Source organism: Bufo gargarizans, chromosome 4 (genome assembly GCF_014858855.1).
Source record: "Bufo gargarizans isolate SCDJY-AF-19 chromosome 4, ASM1485885v1, whole genome shotgun sequence".
Lineage (NCBI taxonomy): Eukaryota > Metazoa > Chordata > Amphibia > Anura > Bufonidae > Bufo > Bufo gargarizans.
Window position 1 is genome coordinate 513,909,812 of NC_058083.1, and position 19,331 is coordinate 513,929,142.

At 42.2% G+C, this 19,331-nt stretch overlaps 1 protein-coding gene across 6 annotated transcripts; it reads right to left on the reverse strand.

The window, feature by feature from the left end:
• Nucleotides 1-202: 202 nt before the first annotated feature.
• LOC122934340 (oocyte zinc finger protein XlCOF6.1-like) lies at nt 203-18,202 on the reverse strand. 6 transcript variants are annotated; one of them, XR_006388653.1, is made up of 7 exons: nt 18,091-18,157; nt 12,725-12,844; nt 12,520-12,643; nt 12,348-12,442; nt 10,348-10,426; nt 2,531-2,748; nt 203-1,849 (listed from the first exon to the last, which is right to left on the reverse strand). XR_006388653.1 is itself a non-coding variant. In XM_044289740.1 (6 exons), the coding sequence occupies exons 3-6, from the start codon at nt 12,602-12,604 to the stop codon at nt 1,053-1,055; spliced, it is 1,056 nt and encodes a 351-aa protein (XP_044145675.1). In that variant the 5' UTR covers nt 12,605-12,643; nt 12,725-12,844; nt 18,091-18,157; the 3' UTR covers nt 203-1,052. The 6 variants fall into 6 exon arrangements, 5 of the variants coding, with proteins under 5 accessions (XP_044145675.1, XP_044145676.1, XP_044145673.1 ...); XM_044289740.1 differs by lacking the exon at nt 2,531-2,748; XM_044289741.1 differs by lacking the exons at nt 2,531-2,748; nt 12,725-12,844 and having other exon boundaries at nt 12,520-12,598; nt 18,091-18,202.
• Nucleotides 18,203-19,331: the final 1,129 nt, after the last annotated feature.

Genomic DNA, 19,331 nt, shown 5'->3' on the forward strand with positions numbered 1-19,331 from the left:
TTATACATGAGGATTATAGATAAGAAGTGTGAAAGTTTTATTGTCCTCTTCTTGTTTCAATTTCCAATTGGACCTTACTTTTGATGCTGTAGAAGACATGTAAAAGGGGATTCCTCAGTCTCTCAGAAGTCCTGTCTGTGGACAATAAAACTTTCAGGTGTCTTATCTATAATCCACTTCGATAATGATTGATCCAACAATGTACTGTTACAACATTTTTTTTTACTCCGCCATTCATATTAATTTGCTTTACATCACTTGTCTCATCTACCTCATTATGTACTTTGGTGTATAAGTATGTGAACCTGAACCTTCATATATTGTCTTAAGAGACGCCTGATGAAGAGGCTAAAGTAGCCTCGAAAGCGTGCCATTTTGCCATCATCTTTTCAGTTAGCCATTAAAAGGTATTGTATCAACCACTGAGGAATTTGAATCTTTTTTTCATCTTTACTTTGACTGTAACTGTTGTTACCAGGAAATTTACTGGTAAACCAGGTACAATGCCTTGTAGGGCTAGCTCAGCTGAGTTTAATGATACCTTTCACTTAGCAATCCATTACTTCATTCTAGAGAAGTAGTTTTAGTTTATTTTCACATCAGCAGTGCACTAAGGGGGGGCATTAACACTCTGTGCACTGTTGCTTCTCCTGCTTTCTCTGCCAGCCCCTCTCTCTCTTCCTCTGGCTCTGTCAGTCAACAAGGAAAGGAATGTGAGGGCAGAGGAAGCAGGAGGAGGAAGAGTGCGCAGAGTGGCTTAGGCCCTCCTTCAGCGCACTTAACTGCTTATTGCAAAATGATCAGTTAAGTGAACTGAAGCAACAAATCCATAAGTGAAAGGCATCATTACATTCAGCTGAGCTAGCCCTACAAGACTGGGTTTACCAGTGAATTTACTGGTAACAGACTCCCTTTAATGCTTAAGATGATACATGGATAAAACATTTTCTATATTTCGAACATGAAAATATTTTTCCTGTGTGAATCCTCTGATGTGTGATAAAACTTGACTTAACTCTGTAACGTTTCCCACATTCTGAACATGATAATGCCTACAAGCCTGTGTGAGTTTTCTGGTGGCTAAGCAGATGTGATTTACGGTTAAAACATTTCCCACATTCTGAACATGAAAATGGCTTCTCTCCTGTGTGAATTTGCTCATGTCTAACAAGATGTGATTTACAGTGAAAATTTTTCCCACATTCTGAACATAAAAATGGCTTCTGCGCTGTGTGAATTTTCTCATGCATAACAAGATGTGATTTACGTTTAAAACATTTCCCACAGTCTAAACATGAAAATGGCTTCTCCATTGTGTGCATTATCTGATGTTTAGCAAGATGTGCTTTATAGCTGAAACATTTCCCACATTCTGAGCATGGAAACGGTGTCTCCCCTGTGTGAATTTTCTCATGGACAATAAGGTCTGACATACGGTAAAAACGTTTTTCACATTTTGAGCATGAAAATGGCTTTGCCCCTGTGTGAATTCTCTCATGTATAAGAAGAATTGATTTGCGATTAAAACATTTGTCACATTCTGAACATGAAAATGGCTTCTCCCCTGTGTGAATTATCTTATGTGTAACTAGAACTGATTTGCGGTTAAAACATTTTCCACATTCTGAGCATGAAAAAGACTTCTCCCCTGTGTGAGTTCTTTGATGGTGAACACTTCTTCTGTGACTTTTATTTTTCTTAACAGTCTGTGATGAATTTGGAGATTTGACGCTATCCAAAGGATCAGAGGACACATCTGAGATAATGGCATGCTCTTCTTCTGTGACATTACATTCATCTGTTTTAAAATATGATATCAGATGTTCTGCTGAGCTTTCCGAACGGTCATCTGAAAAGGATAAATCTGATTATTATTTTTATGTACTATAACCTTAAACGGGTTGTCACATCTCTAAGGCAAGATGAGACACAGTCCTGACCACCTCCTGGCCTGGAAACAGCAGAGCGTCCCAGTGCCGGCTGTTTTAGTAGCTCCCATTGCTGTGCATGAGAGCCGCGGAAACAAGTAGCACAGCAAGCTATGGCGTTTCCCTACCTTTCCCAGCCAGGAGATGGTCAGGACTGTGTCTAATCTCGCTTTAGTAACGGTGAGATGAGACAACCCCTTTAACACTATATTGATATTTTATTTACATTTCTTTATAAAACAAATCCATACAGATTTAAAAAGCATGGAACAAAATGAAATTATTGATCTAACAGTAGACCAGTAGATGATGATCTTAGGTCACCAAGCTGTTCACTTTTATTTTCCATTCTTGTGTTGAAAACAGCATCTCACAGATATAGTAAATAACTTATTGTACATATACCACATACATATAAGTAATACCGGCATGTACTGCACATATAATGCTCTGTTCATATCACATTTATGGGTTTTATGTGTCATTTATGCCCAGGATGTATACGTTAAGCAGAGGTCACTGGTCTCTGTATTCACTTTACATTAATCAATGGCGTCATCACTATCTATTGCAGGAATTCTGCTTTAGAACATCATACTTACCTCTGAACTTTGGAGCAGTGGAAATGTGTTCTGTGGATTGATGAATCACACTTCTATGTGGCAGTCTGGTGGATGAGGCTGGGTTTGGTGAACACCAGGAGGAGGTTACCGGTGCGACTGCATTTTGTCAGCTGTAAAGTTTGGTGGAGGTGGGATAAAGCTATGGAGTTGTATTCAGGGGTTGGTCTAGGCTCCTTAGTTCCAGTAAAATCTTAATGCTGCAGCACACCAAGACATTTTGGAAAAGCCAAATTAAAATCTTAAAAAATTTGTGAAAATTTATCAGTAAATAACAAAAATAGAATGAATTTTTGCGTACAAAGCTACATAGTCCAAATTTAAATTGTTCAATGAGATGAGTGTCTTACAATGACTAAGCGAATACGTCCTTATCCAAATGTGGTTCTCATATTTCCATCATAGACATTGCATATTTGTCCTTCCTCCACACTTTTGCTGCTTCTTGTATTTTCACAAGGTTGTATCATGTCATCATGTTATAAAAGCCCCATATGCTGCGCCGCAAGGACTCTCCCGACGAAGGATTTAGCTGATTTGGTGAGTTATGGATTTCATACAGGCATGGTTGGGTGAGTTTGGTCTGGAAGAACTTAAAAGAGTCCCGACCTCAAACACTTTGGGGAGGAACCACAGAGATTGCAATCCATTATCATTGTCTGATCTCACAAATTCTGTTTTGGATAAATGTGCACAAAAACACTCCAAAATCATGTGGAAAACCGAAAGACTAGAAGCTGATTTGGCTGATAAAGGGGGAGGGGAATGAGCAACTTCATATTAATGCCTACAGACATAGAATGTGGTGTCATACAATTACTGTAGGTATAATGAGTAGATGTCCTAATTCCATATAGTATATTTTTCGCTTCTCCCCACTTGCTAAACTTCACAGTGTAGAAATTGTTTTAGAATTATTAAGAAAAAACGAATACAAATCATAATTTACCCCATGGAGTAAAAGTGAAGCCCTCATTCAGGCCTCCTGAGCTCAATGCACCCAGTTGATAGATCCACTTGGCTTCGTCTTATAGAATAATACATTATCCAAATTTCCTTTTCTGGGGTCTAGGTGAATCAATGGAGGTCTCCAGAAATTGAGAGCCTTGTGACTTCAATGTTAATATCTAATGTGTCTTACCAATGGAGATACTTATCCTGTATTTATTGTGTTAATATGTTGAAGTCTCTTCAACATAGTTCTTGTAGGGTCTCCCTAATATATCATTTCTCCCAGCTCCACATGGCCACACAGATCATTCCTTTCATGCTGCAGTTAATAAACTGCCTTATCACACAAGTCTTTAAGTCCATTGCATTTATAAGCAGTTTATTGACACAATAAAAATCACAAGCTTTAAATCTTCCACATTTTTGAAAGTCTACAGGTTGTTTGAGACTGCTTCATTTGTTTTCAATACTGCTTCATAAAAAAAAAAAATGTGTACCAATAAATCTTTAAGGATAAGTCCTTTACTATACTGTAGGTATAATACTGTTCAAATAAATTTGGAAAAACAGGATAACAGACTAGAGTAACAGTACAAAATAGAATTTATTTCACAAGTTTTAGCACAGAATATGTCCTCCTTTATTAGTTGCCTCATCCTCTTAGGTATCAGTTCAGTTGCATCAGCAGCCCATGTCCATTACTGTCCAGCTACTTCTATTAGGAACGTTATTTACCTCCTCTCCTTGCTCTCTGTCCAGTTTCATGGTTGATTCTAATTGTTCCAATTTTTGAAAAGGCCCCCACCCCCCCAGCAACTTCTTCGCAACCCCTATCTCCCATGCAACCCCCACTCCTCCTGTGGCAAGTCAAGATCGCTCTCTCAGACCAGGTCCTGCAGCCACTGTAAACGTTTCCTACAGTGTCACTGTATATAATGTAATTTTATAATACTGTTGAGGGGGCCCTGCCAATAAAATCTTTTAGTCCTGAGTTTAGGTTTAAAGTTGTCTAGTTAACCTAGAGGCTCCCGTCTCTCACCTCAAGTCACGCTTTCCAAGTGTTGATTGACAGGGCCAGGCATCGTTCGCATCCTTCTGCCTGCCCTGTGCCCTGGGGAAATCTCACGCCGTTTAGTATTCTGCGCAGGTGTGGTGAGGAAGATGGCAGCCTGCGAGCGTCCTTCCCTCATCGCGCCTGCCCAGAATACCAAACGGCACGAGATTTCCCCAGGGCACAGGGCAGGCAGAAGGATGCGAACAATGCCTGACTCTGTCAATCAACACTTGGAAGGAGTGACTTGAGGTGGGAGACTCTAGGTGCAGGAGCAACACCCCCCTGCTCCTAGAGGCTCATTTACATATTAGAAAAGTAAGAATTCTACAGTAACAGGGGCACGGATAATCATTAGAATAGCAGAGTTAGGTGCAGCTGACATTAGCACATCGCTAATGTCAGCTAGTTTAATATTGAAAATTCTAGTGACAGAACTTCAATATGTTATCTACTACGTATTTGATTTATGATCCTTCGCATGAGCAGTTTTTTAGAAAGCTCTAGGTAAGTAGCCAAGAACTCAAGGGTAGATAAGGTATGATTTGTGCTAGAATGGTCAGCTGTGTCACCATGAAATTAAATATACTGCTTGTACGCTTGCTTCAAAAGGTTGACATAAAGCCTTCTTGTTCTCCCCCTATAAAAACCCACCTTTCACCCAAATAACAGAATTATCCTTTGAGTACACAAACTTTGTGTCATGTGTGTTTCCTCCAAGCCGCGTGATTACATCTTAAAGAGGACCTTTCACTACTGTACAAACTAAAAACTAACTAGATCAGTGGGCAGAGATCGGCGCCCAGGGGTCCCCCTGCACTTACTAGTATGCCTGGGCGCCGCTCCGTTCGCCCTGTATAGGCTCTGGTGTCTGCGCTCCCTCTGACTGATTTTTTGTAGGAGGCGTGTCCCTTGCTGCACTGCTGGCCAATCGCAGCGCACAGCTCATAGCCTGGCTAGTACAGTAGTGAAAGGTCCTCTTTAATTTGGAGCCATGCTGCTGTATTGCCCAATTGTGGATTTTGCTAACAGTAATAATTTTTGAGTGCTTTCAGGGAGTGATATCCATCTCCACACCAGAAAGTAATAAGCTTGGAAAATACAATGAGAGTTATTGACATTCACCTCCATGTCCCAATTAATTCGCACACGGCTGTAATTGTTGGACATGATGTGATCTGCTGATAATACAGCCGCTGTTTTGGTAAAATTTAATGCACATTCTCAGCTTTTTTGAAATCCTATATACCAATATAAGTTATCCATCATTCTTTTGTCCTATTGTTGTCCTTTGTGATTGGCTGCAGCCGTGTGGTGAGGTCGGTGTCAGATGTACTGCCTTATACAGGGATCCTCTCATTGGTTGGTTGCTGCACATAGAGGTGACAAGGGGCAGCACACTATATGTGCAGAGTCTGCTCTCCTGAACATATATGCCCGACGGCATAGGTAGGTTTAGTGTAGGACCTGCCTGACTGAGATCACCTTGGCGGTGGTAGGTGGGCACAGATGTGTTTTGATCAAAATATATTGGCAGAGATTTTTAGATTTTATTATATCAGAATGAGGGATTTGTCTATATTTAACCCCTTAGGGACCCATGACGTACCGGTACGGCATGTTTCCCGAGTCCTTAAGGACCCATGACGTACCGGTACGTCATGAGTTTTAATTGAGATTGTGGCGCCCCAGGGGTTAATCCGCACAGGATGCCGGCTGAAATCATTCAGCCGGCATCCTGTCACAACGCCTGGGGGGGTCATGTGACCCCCCCGTATCGGCGATCGCAGCAAACCGCAGGTCAATTCAGACCTGCGGTTTGTTGCTATTTCTGCTGTTTCTGATCGCCGCGGTCCCTGACCGCGGCGATCAGAAACTTTAGTGTGGCACAAATCTATAGTGATCACCCCCCCTGCACCCCTGCATGATTTTAGCCTGGTGGGAGGTGCAGGGGGGGTGTTGCGGGCGGTGTGGGCGGTGCGGGAGGCGGGTGGTGCGGCAGGCGGGATCGCGATCCCCCGCCCGCCTCCCGCCGAATAATCGTTGGCTTCTAGTGGGTATACCAGGGTGCCAGCACATTGCTGGCACCCTGGTATAAACGGCTGACATCTGTGAATGGATGTCAGCCGTTTAACCCTTTCCATACAGCGGTCCGTACGGACCGCTGTATGGAAAGAGTTAACAGTAAGATGCGGCTCCCTCCCTCTCCCATCGGGGGGCTGCTGTGCCTTTGCAGCCCCCCGATGGGAGAGGGAGAGAGCCCCCAGACAGCCCCCCGAAGCCCCAGTCCTTACCCTTCCCCGTCTGCGAAGTTGTGGCAGACGGGGAAGGTTCCCATGGCAACAGGACGCCTGCTCAGGCGTCCTGCTGTCCATGGTGCTGAACAGATCTGTGCTGAAAGCATAGATCTGTTCAGTGTAAGTAAAATACAGTACAGAAACATATATAGGTTCTGTACTGTATTATGCAGACACCAGACCCACTGGATCTTCAAGAACCAAGTGGGTCTGGGTCAAAAAAAAAGTAAGAAAAAGTGAAAAAAAAGTGAAAATCAAAAAACACATTTATCACTAATTAAAAATGAAAAAAATAAAATTCCCTACACATGTTTGGTATCGCCGCGTCCGTAACGACCTGATCTATAAAACGGTCATGTTACTTTCCCCGCACGGTGAACGCCATAAAAATAAAAAAATAAAAACTATGAGAAAATTTAAATTTTGCCCACCTTACTTCCCAAAAAAGGTAATAAAAGTGATCAAAAAAGTCGCATGTACGCCAAAATAGTGCCAATCAAACCGGCATCTCATCCCGCAAAAAATGAGACCCTACCCAAGATTATCGCCCAAAAACTGAAAAAACTATGGCTCTTAGACTATGGAAACACTAAAACATCATTTTTTTTGTTTCAAAAATTAAATCATTGTGTAAAACTTACATAAATAAAAAAAAGTATACATATTAGGTATCGCCGCGTCCGTATCGACCGGCTCTATAAAAATATCACATGAGTTAACCCCTCAGGTGACCACCGTAAAAAAATAAAAATAAAAACGGTTTAAAAAAAGCAATTTTTTGTCATCTTACGTCACAAAAAGTGCAATAGCAAGCGATCAAAAAGTCATATGCACCCCAAAATAGTGCCAATAAGACAGCCATCTCATCCCGCAAAAAATGAGACCCTACATAAGATAATCGCCCAAAAACTGAAAAAACTATGGCTCTTAGACTATGGAGAAACTAAAACTTTTTTTGTTTTAACAATGAAATCATTGTGTAAAACTTACATAAATAAAAAAAAAGTATACATATTAGGTATCGCCGCGTCCGTGACAACCTGCTCTATAAAATTACCACATGATCTAACCTTTCAGATGAATGTTGTAAATAACAAAAAAAAAAAACGGTGCCAAAAAAGCTATTTCTTGTTACCTTGCCGCACAAAAAGTGTAATATAGAGCAACCAAAAATCATATGTACCCTAAACTAGTACCAAGAAAACTGCCACCTTATCCCGTAGTTTCTAAAATGGGGTCACTTTTTTGGAGTTTCTACTCTAGGGGTGCATCAGGGGGGCTTCAAATGGGACATGGTGTAAAAAAAAACAGTCCAGCAAAATCTGCCTTCCAAAAACCGTATGGCATTCCTTTCCTTCTGCGCCCTGCCGTGTGCCCGTACAGCAGTTTACGACCACATATGGGGTGTTTCTGTAAACTACAGAATTAGGGCCATAAATAATGAGTTTTGTTTGGCTGTTAACCCTTGCTTTGTTACTTGAAAAAATATATTAAAATGGAAAATCTGCCAAAAAAGTGAAATTTTGAAATTGTATCTCTATTTTCCATTATATCTTGTGCAACACCTAAAGGGTTAACAAAGTTTTTAAAATCAGTTTTGAATACCTTGAGGGGTGTAGTTTCTTAGATGGGGTCACTTTTAGGGAGTTTCTACTCTAGGGGTGCATCAGGGGGCTTCAAATGGGACATGGTGTCAAAAAACCAGTCCAGCAAAATCTGGCTTCCAAAAACCAAACGGCGCACCTTTCACTCTACGCCCCGCTGTGTGGCCGTACAGTAGTTTACGGCCACATATGGGGTGTTTCTGTAAACGGCAGAGTCAGGGCAATAAAGATACAGTCTTGTTTGGCTGTTAACCCTTGCTTTGTTAGTGGAAAAAATGGGTTAAAATGGAAAATTAGGCAAAAAAATGAAATTCTCAAATTTCATCCCCATTTGCCAATAACTCTTGTGCAACACCTAAAGGGTTAACAAAGTTTGTAAAATCAGTTTTGAATACCTTGAGGGGTGTAGTTTATAGAATGGGGTCATTTTTGGGTGGTTTCTATTATGTAAGCCTCGCAAAGTGACTTCAGAGCTGTAGTGGTCCCTAAAAATTGGGTTTTTGTAAATTTCTGAAAAATTTCAATATTTGCTTCTAAAGTTCTAAACCTTGTAACATCCCCAAAAAATAAAATATCATTCCCAAAATAATTCCAACCTGAAGTAGACATATGGGGAATGTAAAGTCATCACAATTTTTGGGGGTATTACTATGTATTACAGAAGTAGAGAAACTGAAACTTTGAAATTTGCAAATTTTTCCAAATTTTTTGTAAATTAGGTATTTTTTTATGCAAAAAAAATAATTTTTTTGACTTCATTTTACCAGTGTCATGAAGTACAATATGTGACGAAAAAACAATCTCAGAATGGCCTGGATAAGTCAAAGTGTTTTAAAGTTATGAGCACTTAAAGGGACACTGGTCAGATTTGCAAAAAATGGCCAAGTCCTTAAGGTGAAATAGGGCTGAGTCCTTAAGGGGTTAATGCTTGCATCTATTGTGTTAGTGCATTATAATTTTTTTTTCAGTGATTTTTTTTTCTCCATAAATGTAGCCATGGACATCCGCATGTTTTTTTTAATCTTTTTGTCTGTGATTTTTGTTTAGATCCCCAAGAACGATAACAATACAAAATATGTCAGATTAGCTGACAACGTTCCTGTGATTAATGGATATTAAATAAAGGTTGTACTTTTCTATACACTGAAACAGTTATAAAACATTTTCAATAAAATACAATTTTAATTTTTACTTTCATACCGACAGAGGGGGAATCGTTTTTTAAACTGCTGCATGTATTCTATAGATGGCTTCAATATTGATTAGAATTAGTCCCCTATAAAAAAAAAAAAAAACACACAATCTACACATACTATATCCTAATCCTGTATGCTGCCATGTCAAACCATGACTGAGAATACAAATTTGTTCCCTGACACATCAAGAAGGGGACCATGAGACAGCCGCCATTAGATATTTGGGGGGCCCATATACTATAATTGATCAGAGCCCAAGGGCAGGGTATCTTTGAAGTCTTTAGCAGGAAGGGGTGAGCAGAATGTCCAGTAAGCCGTCATTGACCACTGATATTTTTTCCTCCTCTGATTACTTCTTTAGGGCAGAACATTGTGAAATCTTTATAGTCAGACAGGCAGCGGCTACTGTTCATTGGTGGCTCTTTATATTTCAATTCTTTAGTCTGCCCCTGTGGTGGCTCTGCCATAAGGCTCTTTCCGATTCTGAAAAATTCAGAAGCCAAATTACTACTGAAAGAGGTTTCATAGAAGTTAGAAGAATAGGCGATAACCTCAACCTTCTGATCAATACTACGGGACACCAGGTTGTAACAGGTAGTAAAGGGAACCTGTCGGAAAAACTATACAATGAGTCACCAGTAGCCAGTGAAGGAGTAGAATCTGCGAGTCTTCTCTGCTTTATGTAGTGGTTACTACTCACCTGGGTGGTTATCTGTACAATTGTCCATATCTGTCTCTTCAACCTTAATAATGTTCAGATCTTTAATAGGACTGAAAAGCTGTGAAACAAATATTGTAAAAGTCAGCAGACTGATGGAGAAGTCGTGCGGAATGTTTTATGGTACTTACTACCTGTAGGTCACGCACATACACTTTTTCTGTCTCTTAAAGGACAGGCACCTGAGCAATAGCTTCTAGTATGCCAGTTTCAGGCAAAGGTGTCACTAGCTTGTTTGCCTGTTCTGTCTACAGACTTCTGCTTGACTTCTGGATTTGACCCTTTGCTGTCTGACCTGACCCTTACCTAATCTCTGTTCTGACCCTGAGCTGCCTGCCCGCACATCGAACCAGTTATAGGACTGCATGTACTCTGTCCTGACATTGACCTGTCCCTGCCTTTGGTTCTGCCTGATCTCTTGGTGCTCCACACCGGTGTCTCTTGACCCCCGTGGTTCGGCAGTCAGTTGTACACAGACTACTTTAAGAGGTAGCAGTCTGGTGCTTCCCCTGCATCAGCATCCACATAACTGAAGAGAAGATAAAAGGTTAAGACTGGGGGGGAGTCACTTTAATAACACCATTAGCAGTAGCCCCAAGTCAAATATGTTCAAGAGACATAGCATATCCACATCTGCTTAATTTTATTATCTGACACAAATATCTGCTGATCTCCTGTATAAATCCAACCTGTTGGTTCCTTATTCCAACCAGCAGTCTCAATAGCCAGAAAACTGTGAGTAGATCCAGCTGTAATCCTGTCATCTCTACCCATTAGTTGAAAAAAAGAAACATAAGTCCATCAAGTTCAACCAAGGGATAGGAGGGGACGCAAATTTTAGAAAAAGGGAGTGATACTCAGTTTTCTACACATTTTCATAGGCATTAATGTCATTTACTTTTACAAATTTATCTAGGCCCTTTTTAAAACCGTCCACTGTTACTCCTGTGACCACGTCCTGAGGTGACTATTCCACAGATTTATAGTTCTCACAGTGAAGCAGCCTTGATGTCTCTGGAGACTGAACTCTCTTCTCCAGATGGAGGCAGTGCCCCTTGTCTTTTGAGGGGATTTTACATAAAACAGCCTTTCAGCATATTTTTTGCACAATCCATTTATATACTTGTACAGGTTAATCATGTCGCCCCTTAGACGTCCTTCTCAAGACTAAATAAATTGAATTCTTTCCTCATAACTAAGACCCTCCATGCCCCTTATCAGTTTAGTCACTCTCCTTTGTACTCTCTCCAGCTCCAGAGCACCCTTTCTATGGACTGTGCCCAGAAATAAACTGCATATTCCAGATGAGTCTGCACCAACTATTTGTAAAGTGGTAATATTACATACCTTCCCTGCAAGTCCATGCCTTGTTTAATACATGACAATTCCCTGGTAGCCTTAGAAGCAGCTGATTGACATTGTATGCGGTTATGTAATCTACGATCTACAAGGACACACAAATCCTTCTTTACAAGTGACTCCCCCAGTATTACTTCGCCTAGATGCATGGAGATTATTACTACCCAGATGCAGAACTTTACATCCACATTGAACATCATTGGCCAAGTTGATGCCCAATCACTCACCCAATCACTAACAGCCCTGGCACCACCGATATCAGCTACTTTCTCTATATACAGAGCTAAAAAAACTCATTTAGTAACTAATTTCCTTATCTTCAGTGGCCATCCCCCTTTTCCGTTATTTAGGGGACCTACCTGCTCTGACCGTGTTTTTTTAGCATTTATATATTTAAAGAACTTTTGGGGATTTGTTTCGCTCTCTTTTGCCACTTGATGTTTATTTTATTTTTTTGCAGAATTTTTCTCTTTTTTACAGCCCTGTAAATTTCAAAGGTCATTTTCTCAATATACAATGATAACACATATACTACTGTTGAATAAAACAAGATTGAACACAAGATCTTCCCAGCCCTTCTACAGATCATAAGGAACCTTTCATTAGACCTCATCTCCATCTACCTGATCATCCTGTGGGACACTGTAATGTACTTCTAAATCATCCTGTTGAAGAAGAGGACTGGGACATCTATCCGGTATTGTTCTGTCTTCTTTAACTGTAGGAAATACAGTGACTGAATTCATTCCTTATATAAATAATGAGAGGACGTGTGTATTTAGTCATGTCTAGTACCTGGTAATATGAGGGGCTGGTGATCCTTCATCATGACATGCTTGTACAGACCTTTGTGTCCTTCTAAATACTCAGACTCCTCCATGGAGAAATAGACAGCGACATCCTGACACCTTATATGAACCTGACAACACAATGATACAGTCATCACCCAGATCCCTTATAGTGTTACTGTATAATGTCCCAGCATTCCCAGCAATGTCACCTCTCCAGTCAGCAGCTCAATAATCTTGTTGGTGAGCTCTAGGATCCTCTCTCTATGGAGTTTCTCATGTATCGGGGTGAGATGTCAGCCCAGAGATTGGGCTCAGGGTTCTTCCCAGTCCTGCAGATACAGAGGCCTGACAACTTTCACTACAGGTCTTCACTATTGTGTATTCCTGGCTATGGAGAGACGCAGTAATAAATATCACTCCATACATCTCCAGAGTCCCTCACCTCTCCAGTCATGTCCATCTGTAAGGCTAGGTCTACACGACGACATTTGTTGCGCAACAGTTGTCGCGCGACATTTTGTTGCACCAATGTCGCGCGACAATTTTTATAATGGCAGTCTATGGTGTCGCACTGCAACATGCGACATGTTGCGACTGCGACGCGACAGTCGCAGAAAAATCCATCTTGAATGGATTTTCTGCGACTGTCGCCACGCAGTCGCAGCATGTCGCATGTTGCAGTGCGACACCATAGACTGCCATTATAAAAATTGTCGCGCGACATTGGTGCAACAAAATGTCGCGCGACAAATGTCGTCGTGTAGACCTAGCCTTAGTAACATAGAGAAGATGATGTAATGTGACATCATCAGAATCTCTCACCTCTCCAGTAAGCCGGAGGAGGATCTCTAGGGTGAGATTTATTATACTCTCTGCCATCTTGTCTCCATCCCTATCCATCCTTGATGGGTCAGTCAGGAGAATGATCTTATATAGGAGATATCCACTGAGTGGATCCTATATTGTAGGAACCTGAATGGAAAGATGAGGCAATATAAAATAAAATCCTGTTTAAAAATGCAATTACTGGTGATGATAAGAGGAAACATTGAAGGAGATAATAAAGTGTAGATGTTGAATATATGATTAAGGCAGTTCCTTCATGTTTTAGGTCAACACATGTCACACCTTTATATCTGCACTATAGACAATTGAAGGTCACAGGGTTAATACCAGTATAAAGCTGCCTTCGTCCTATCAGTTGAGCTCACAAGATTTAAAGGGCATCTGTCAGCAGATTGGTACCTGTGACACTGGCTGACCTGTTGCGTGTGTATATATATTATTTTTTTTAAGAAAATCCAGCGGGAGCACCACCAGGAAACGGGTGCAAAATCCACAAGGGCAGCGGCAATGCCCCAATAATGTAGCTTAAGAAAAATAGGACTGCACTCCAGATAAAAGTGAAAAATAAGTGGAACTTTATTCACCCATGATATGGCAACTTTCGGCCGAAACGTCGCAAAGTTGCCATATCATGGGTGAATAAAGTTCCACTTATTTTTCACTTTTATCTGGAGTGCAGTCCTATTTTTCTCAAGCTATATATATATATATATATATATATATATATGTGTAAGATGGGGAAACAGCTCTCCTTGTGTAAACAGTTTGTGTAGATGAAATTAAATGACCTGGACTGACATTCTGCTGTTTGGCCACAACACAGCTACAGACTGCATATATTTCCATATTCATGAGAGGTGGGGTTACAAAGAGCCTGGAGAGGAAGAGAAAGGGAGCAGCCATCTTAGAGTGAGCCGAGACAGGAACTGTCAGCAGAGGATCCGATGGCATCCAGGTGTGAGAGCATCCCTCAGTGACCAGAGCGGCAGCTAAGTGAAGCTGATCATGTCCAAGACCCTGATCCTGACCAGAGGAACGAGGATTGCTTCCAGGAACGCTAGGGTGGCCAGACGTCGGGTTTTAGGCCGGACAGTCTGTTTTTCAGGCTCCTGGTCCTCCATAAGGCCAGGACAGATGGCAGGTGGCACAAGTAAGGATGGCTTTACGCATACCCATCATTAGGCGCAGGGCCTGGCAGCATGTCCGGACTGCACAGTGTGCAGTATGACAATATCATCAGCGCTGCTGTATGTGTGGAATGTCCGTCGTGTACCTTTAGTTCAGGCGGGAGCGGCTACGGGGCACGAGTGCCACTCTGATCAATGCTCACTGGCACTGCCTGCCATCTATGATTCCACACTGGTCCAGGCCGTCTAGTGCTTGAAAAGCCAGCACAATCAGCACTCAGGGTAGGCACAAGGTTAGCACAGATCTCACTGCCCCAGGTACTTACAGGACAATATATCTGAGTATAAATTATATATGGACTAGGCTGGAATAACCTGGGCATCATCTGGATATCATTATAAATGTGCAGCTGGTATAAATTATAAATCTTTAATGGACCATGCTGGTATAACCTGGGCATCTCCTGTATATAATTATACATTGTATAACTGATACCCGCTGTACATATATAATTATATACAGGAGATGCCCAGGTTATATCAGCATGGTCCATATCACTATATACAAGAAGAAATTATCTAATAGTTCCGGCACTCCAAAGTTGCTGTATAGTTATTCTTTTATTGTCACTCTGTGACGTGTTTCGGCAATTGCAGTGCCTTTGTTTGACAAAGGCAGTGCAAGTGCCGAAATGCGTCAGAGTGACAATAAAATAATAACTATACAGCAACTTTGCAGTGCCGGACCTGTTAGATAATTTCTATTGTTTGGGATACCAACCCTAGGACTGTGCACCCACGTGCTATCACACAGTGCCGACATATCTACGCAACATATATACAAGAAGATGTATAACCAGTTGTACATATATAATTATATTGAGGAGATGCCCAGGTTATACCAGCATGGTCCATTGAAGATTTATAACTTATACATCTTCTTGTATATAGTGACATGGACCATGCTGGTATAACCTGGGTATCTCCTGTATATAATTCTATATGTACAGCTGTTATAAGTTATACATCTTCAGGTATATAATGATATGGACAAGGCTGGTATAACCTAAGCATTCTCTGTATATAATTATATATGTACAGCTGGTATAAGCTATACATCTTCTTGTATATAGTGATATGGAGCATGCTGGTATAACCTGGGTATCTCCTGTATATAATTATATATGTACAGCTGGTATAAGTTATACGTCTTCTTGTATATAGTGACATGGACCATACTGGTATAACCTGGGCATCTAGTATGTATTATTTAACTATTGTTAACTGTCCCCGATACAATGTTTTCCTTTTCGGGGTGTGATGTCCTCCTTTTTGGGGCTCTGCAAGTGGCCACCCTAAGGAATGCTGATGAGAGCTGAGGAGCAAAGCTACATACAGTGAAGCACCGCATGCAGAGTCACCAGCGGATGCAGAGCAGACTCGGGTCGGTAAGATAGTGCATGCACCTCATTACAGTGTTGGCGCCTAGAGACTGAGACCAGGTCTGTAGTTAGTAAGTTAGGGTGTCCGTCTGTGTCAGGCCACAAGAGTTGCTGGCTGTTCATTGCAAGGACTCCATAATTTAAAGGGACATTTCACATTGGAGAGCTGATAAACTTCCCACAGACTCAAGCCAGGCTGGCGTTTTGCTCAGGAGAAATACTCAGGCACATGCTACAAGACCAGTTATGAGAAGGGGAATACTGTAGATCTGTGTAAGATTGTAAGCTGTTGTGCTGCACCGCAGGCTAGCCCGCACCACAAACCCATTCATTTATTCAGTTTTTTTAGGGTAATAACAGGTAAGGTGTGGCGGTTTAGTTGTGTAGGCCAGTAGGTAAATTACCACGCTTTCCCCCCACATCCATTGGAGGGTGCCGCACTGTTCAGCACAAGAGTCTCAGCCTTCGGGCTGGGTGTATGTAAATTAATTTTATTTTCCCAGCATTTGTGGTTGTGTTCATTACCATGTTTAGGTAAAATTCCGTTTTGGCAAAAGCTGGTGGTGGAGTTGTTTTCCTTGTTCATTACTTGTCTGTATCCTGGGAAGACCACCCCGGTACACGGCTTACATGCAGTTGGCAGCTGAAGGCATCTGTGTTGGTCCCATGTTCATATGTGCCCGCATTGCTGAGAAAAATGTTTTAATATATGCAAATGAGCCTGGAAGAGCAACGAGGCTCGTTACACCTAGAGGCTCAGCTCTCTGTACTTTGATTGACAGGGCCAGGCAGTGTAAATGTCATGAGGCCTGCCTGGCCCTGTTAATTGGAATGCAGAGGGCACGGCAGTTGCAGAGAGAGTAGAGCTTCTAGGTGTAACAGCAATGCCCCAGTTGCTCCTAGAGGCTCATCTAAATCCAAATGTAACCGTTGCAAAGAAAGCAGTGGGTCTAGTGGATGCTGATGCTGCTGCCAATTACAAGCATTAGTGCTGCTTCTGAGGTGAAGTGGACTGCAAATCCCATGAACACTTGCTCCTCCCTGCAGCCAATAGCAGCGGGACCAGGGGGAAAGGCTAAGGAAGGAAAAGGAACAGCAGCCATATTGGAGACAGCAGCGTGGCCAGGGGAGAGACAGACTAAAAGATGTCCACAGGTAGAAGTGAACCCTGCTTCTGTGTAAAGCCTACAGCACAATCCAGACAGCTCCAGTGATTCCTGTGTGCAAGGAGAGAGTCCAGCTGCTGCACCTACTCTACAGCCTGTTTCCCTGGAGGAGTGTCGCCCTGCACCCCAGGCGGATCTTGTCCCCGACTCTACTGCGACCCATGCTTAATGCCACAACCCCTGCTGGTTCCCGGGCAGGACATTCGTAAGTGCACCAACATTTGCGCATTAATGTTTTTTGCAATCAGGGCCCAGCATTCAGACTGGGTGAGTTGCCAGGCAGTAGTTTATGGCCACCTGAGGAGTAGATAGCTGGGAAGCGTGTATTGCTTTTATCTTCCAAAGGAGAGTGTGTGTGACCACCATCACCGTTTACGGTTATAGATAACCGCCTCCTTCACCAGGGGTTTTCCTTGAACACAATTGTAATCTGTGCTTTGTTCCTACATCATCTTAATGTTCTTCACCATTGTTCACTCTTTCCCAAATAAGCCTGTTGATCAGTTAGCTCCCTGCGGTGAGTGTGTATGGAGTTAATAAATTAACAAATGTAACATGAAAATAAGGCTAATAATAAAAATAAGAAACCAACTTCAGCTGCGTCCATCGCACAGTATAGAGTTAATTCCGCCATATAGCACATAGAGAACGGCTGCAGTGGAGTATAAGGCGGGGTTCTTCTGCGGCAGATTACAAGCAGATAATCCGCAGCTAATCAGTCACATATGACAATGTACAGCATAGAGGTAATACTCCCAGGAGGTCTGTGCTCGGAGAACCCCTTTAACCGCCTCTTGATGTGAATAGTGACCATGTACACACCTAGAATGTATGGGCTTCTGAGAGAATGTAGCCCCGCCCCCAAATTGTTTTAAAAACTAATGTTCTCCACCAAAACCTCCCTGACTGTAAACCTATCCCTAATCCTGACCCCACAGGAGACCGCACAGAACATGGAGAGGACGTCCCACAGCCCAACACACAGGACACTTACCTAAATGTTACTTTTCACCACCACGTGACCTAAATCTCTCTGGAGCCCTTATATTCTAGGTTTTACCCATCAAGCACATCCACACCTGGTCATCTGATCCCTTGACTCCTCCCACACATCACATGACCTGACATCATCACAGGTCCTTTACCTCCTACGGCAGCACTGCCTGGAGCCTGACTCCTCCCACACATCACATGACCTGACATCATCACAGGTCCTTTACCTCCTCCAGCAGCACAGCCTGGAGCCTGAGTCCTCCTACACAGGATCACATGGTCATGACATCATGAAAGGTCCTGTAGCCCAGAATTTAGGTAAATGTTCTGTGTGTTTGGGCTGTGCGACTTTTGTGGTAACAATGGGGGGAGGATTCAGATTTATTAAACAAAAATTAGAGGATATTGTCTAACACTTTACACCAAAACTGATGTCCATCTACATCACCTCACAGTCGCGGTGAGCATGTCTTTGTCGAACCTTCAGGTGACTGCGACTTCCCCATCTTCTTCTTAGACAAGGTCTCCTACGCCACCGGAGCCGGGTGTAAGCCTACACTGAGTAAATGACCCTGTCAATTGCATCCTGCAACCCAGAGAGGAAAATATCTAAAGGTGTACAACATCTGGTAAAATCAAATTCTGGTTGTCCCCCCTCTAATTGTCTATGGTGAACAACTACTCCACCCTAGAGCGACCATGCCTAGAAACTCGCATGTTAAGTAGGCGGTGCAGAGCTATCTTGGACCAAACTAATACTTCATCATTGAAAAAGGCCGGGAAATGGTCAAAGTCTGAATACATAATGAAAATCAACTCCAAAATCTTATCAGAACAAAAGTCGTTGCTACCTGCATGTATAACCAGAACTGTAGGACTGCAAGATTCCCTGCTAACCACCACCACTTCTGGTAGCACATTAAGCCATTTTAGGCCACAAACGCCTCTCCATGAGACATCTGCATGCATAAAGCACAACTGCAAGCTTCCTGGGTGGTACAAAGCTCTCAATGACCAATCAGCCACACCGCTGGTCTCCTAAAACCTAAAAAGAAAAATTAACCATCAAAAGGTTAACAGATGAGGCCTTGTATATCTGAGAAACTGCTCAGATTTCCAGTGCCCAAGTTTCACTCTCAAACTTGAGCCTCCGGCTTACCCGCCACGGTGGCTACCCCGATTCTGAATGGATGTGTTTTCTGAATTCATTGGTGACAAACCTGACTTGGCAATACAGGGGGT

Excerpts from the sequence above, each read along its gene's own strand:
- LOC122934340 (XM_044289738.1), bottom strand. The coding sequence starts at position 12,667 with ATGACTGTATCATTGTGTTGTCAGGTTCATATAAGGTGTCAGGATGTC. Across the intron at positions 12,443-12,519 it reads CCAGCCCCTCATATTACCAG|TTAAAGAAGACAGAACAATA; the intron begins GTACTAGACATG and ends TATTTCCTACAG. Across the intron at positions 10,427-12,347 it reads GTGTCCCACAGGATGATCAG|CTTTTCAGTCCTATTAAAGA; the intron begins GTAGATGGAGAT and ends TTTGTTTCACAG.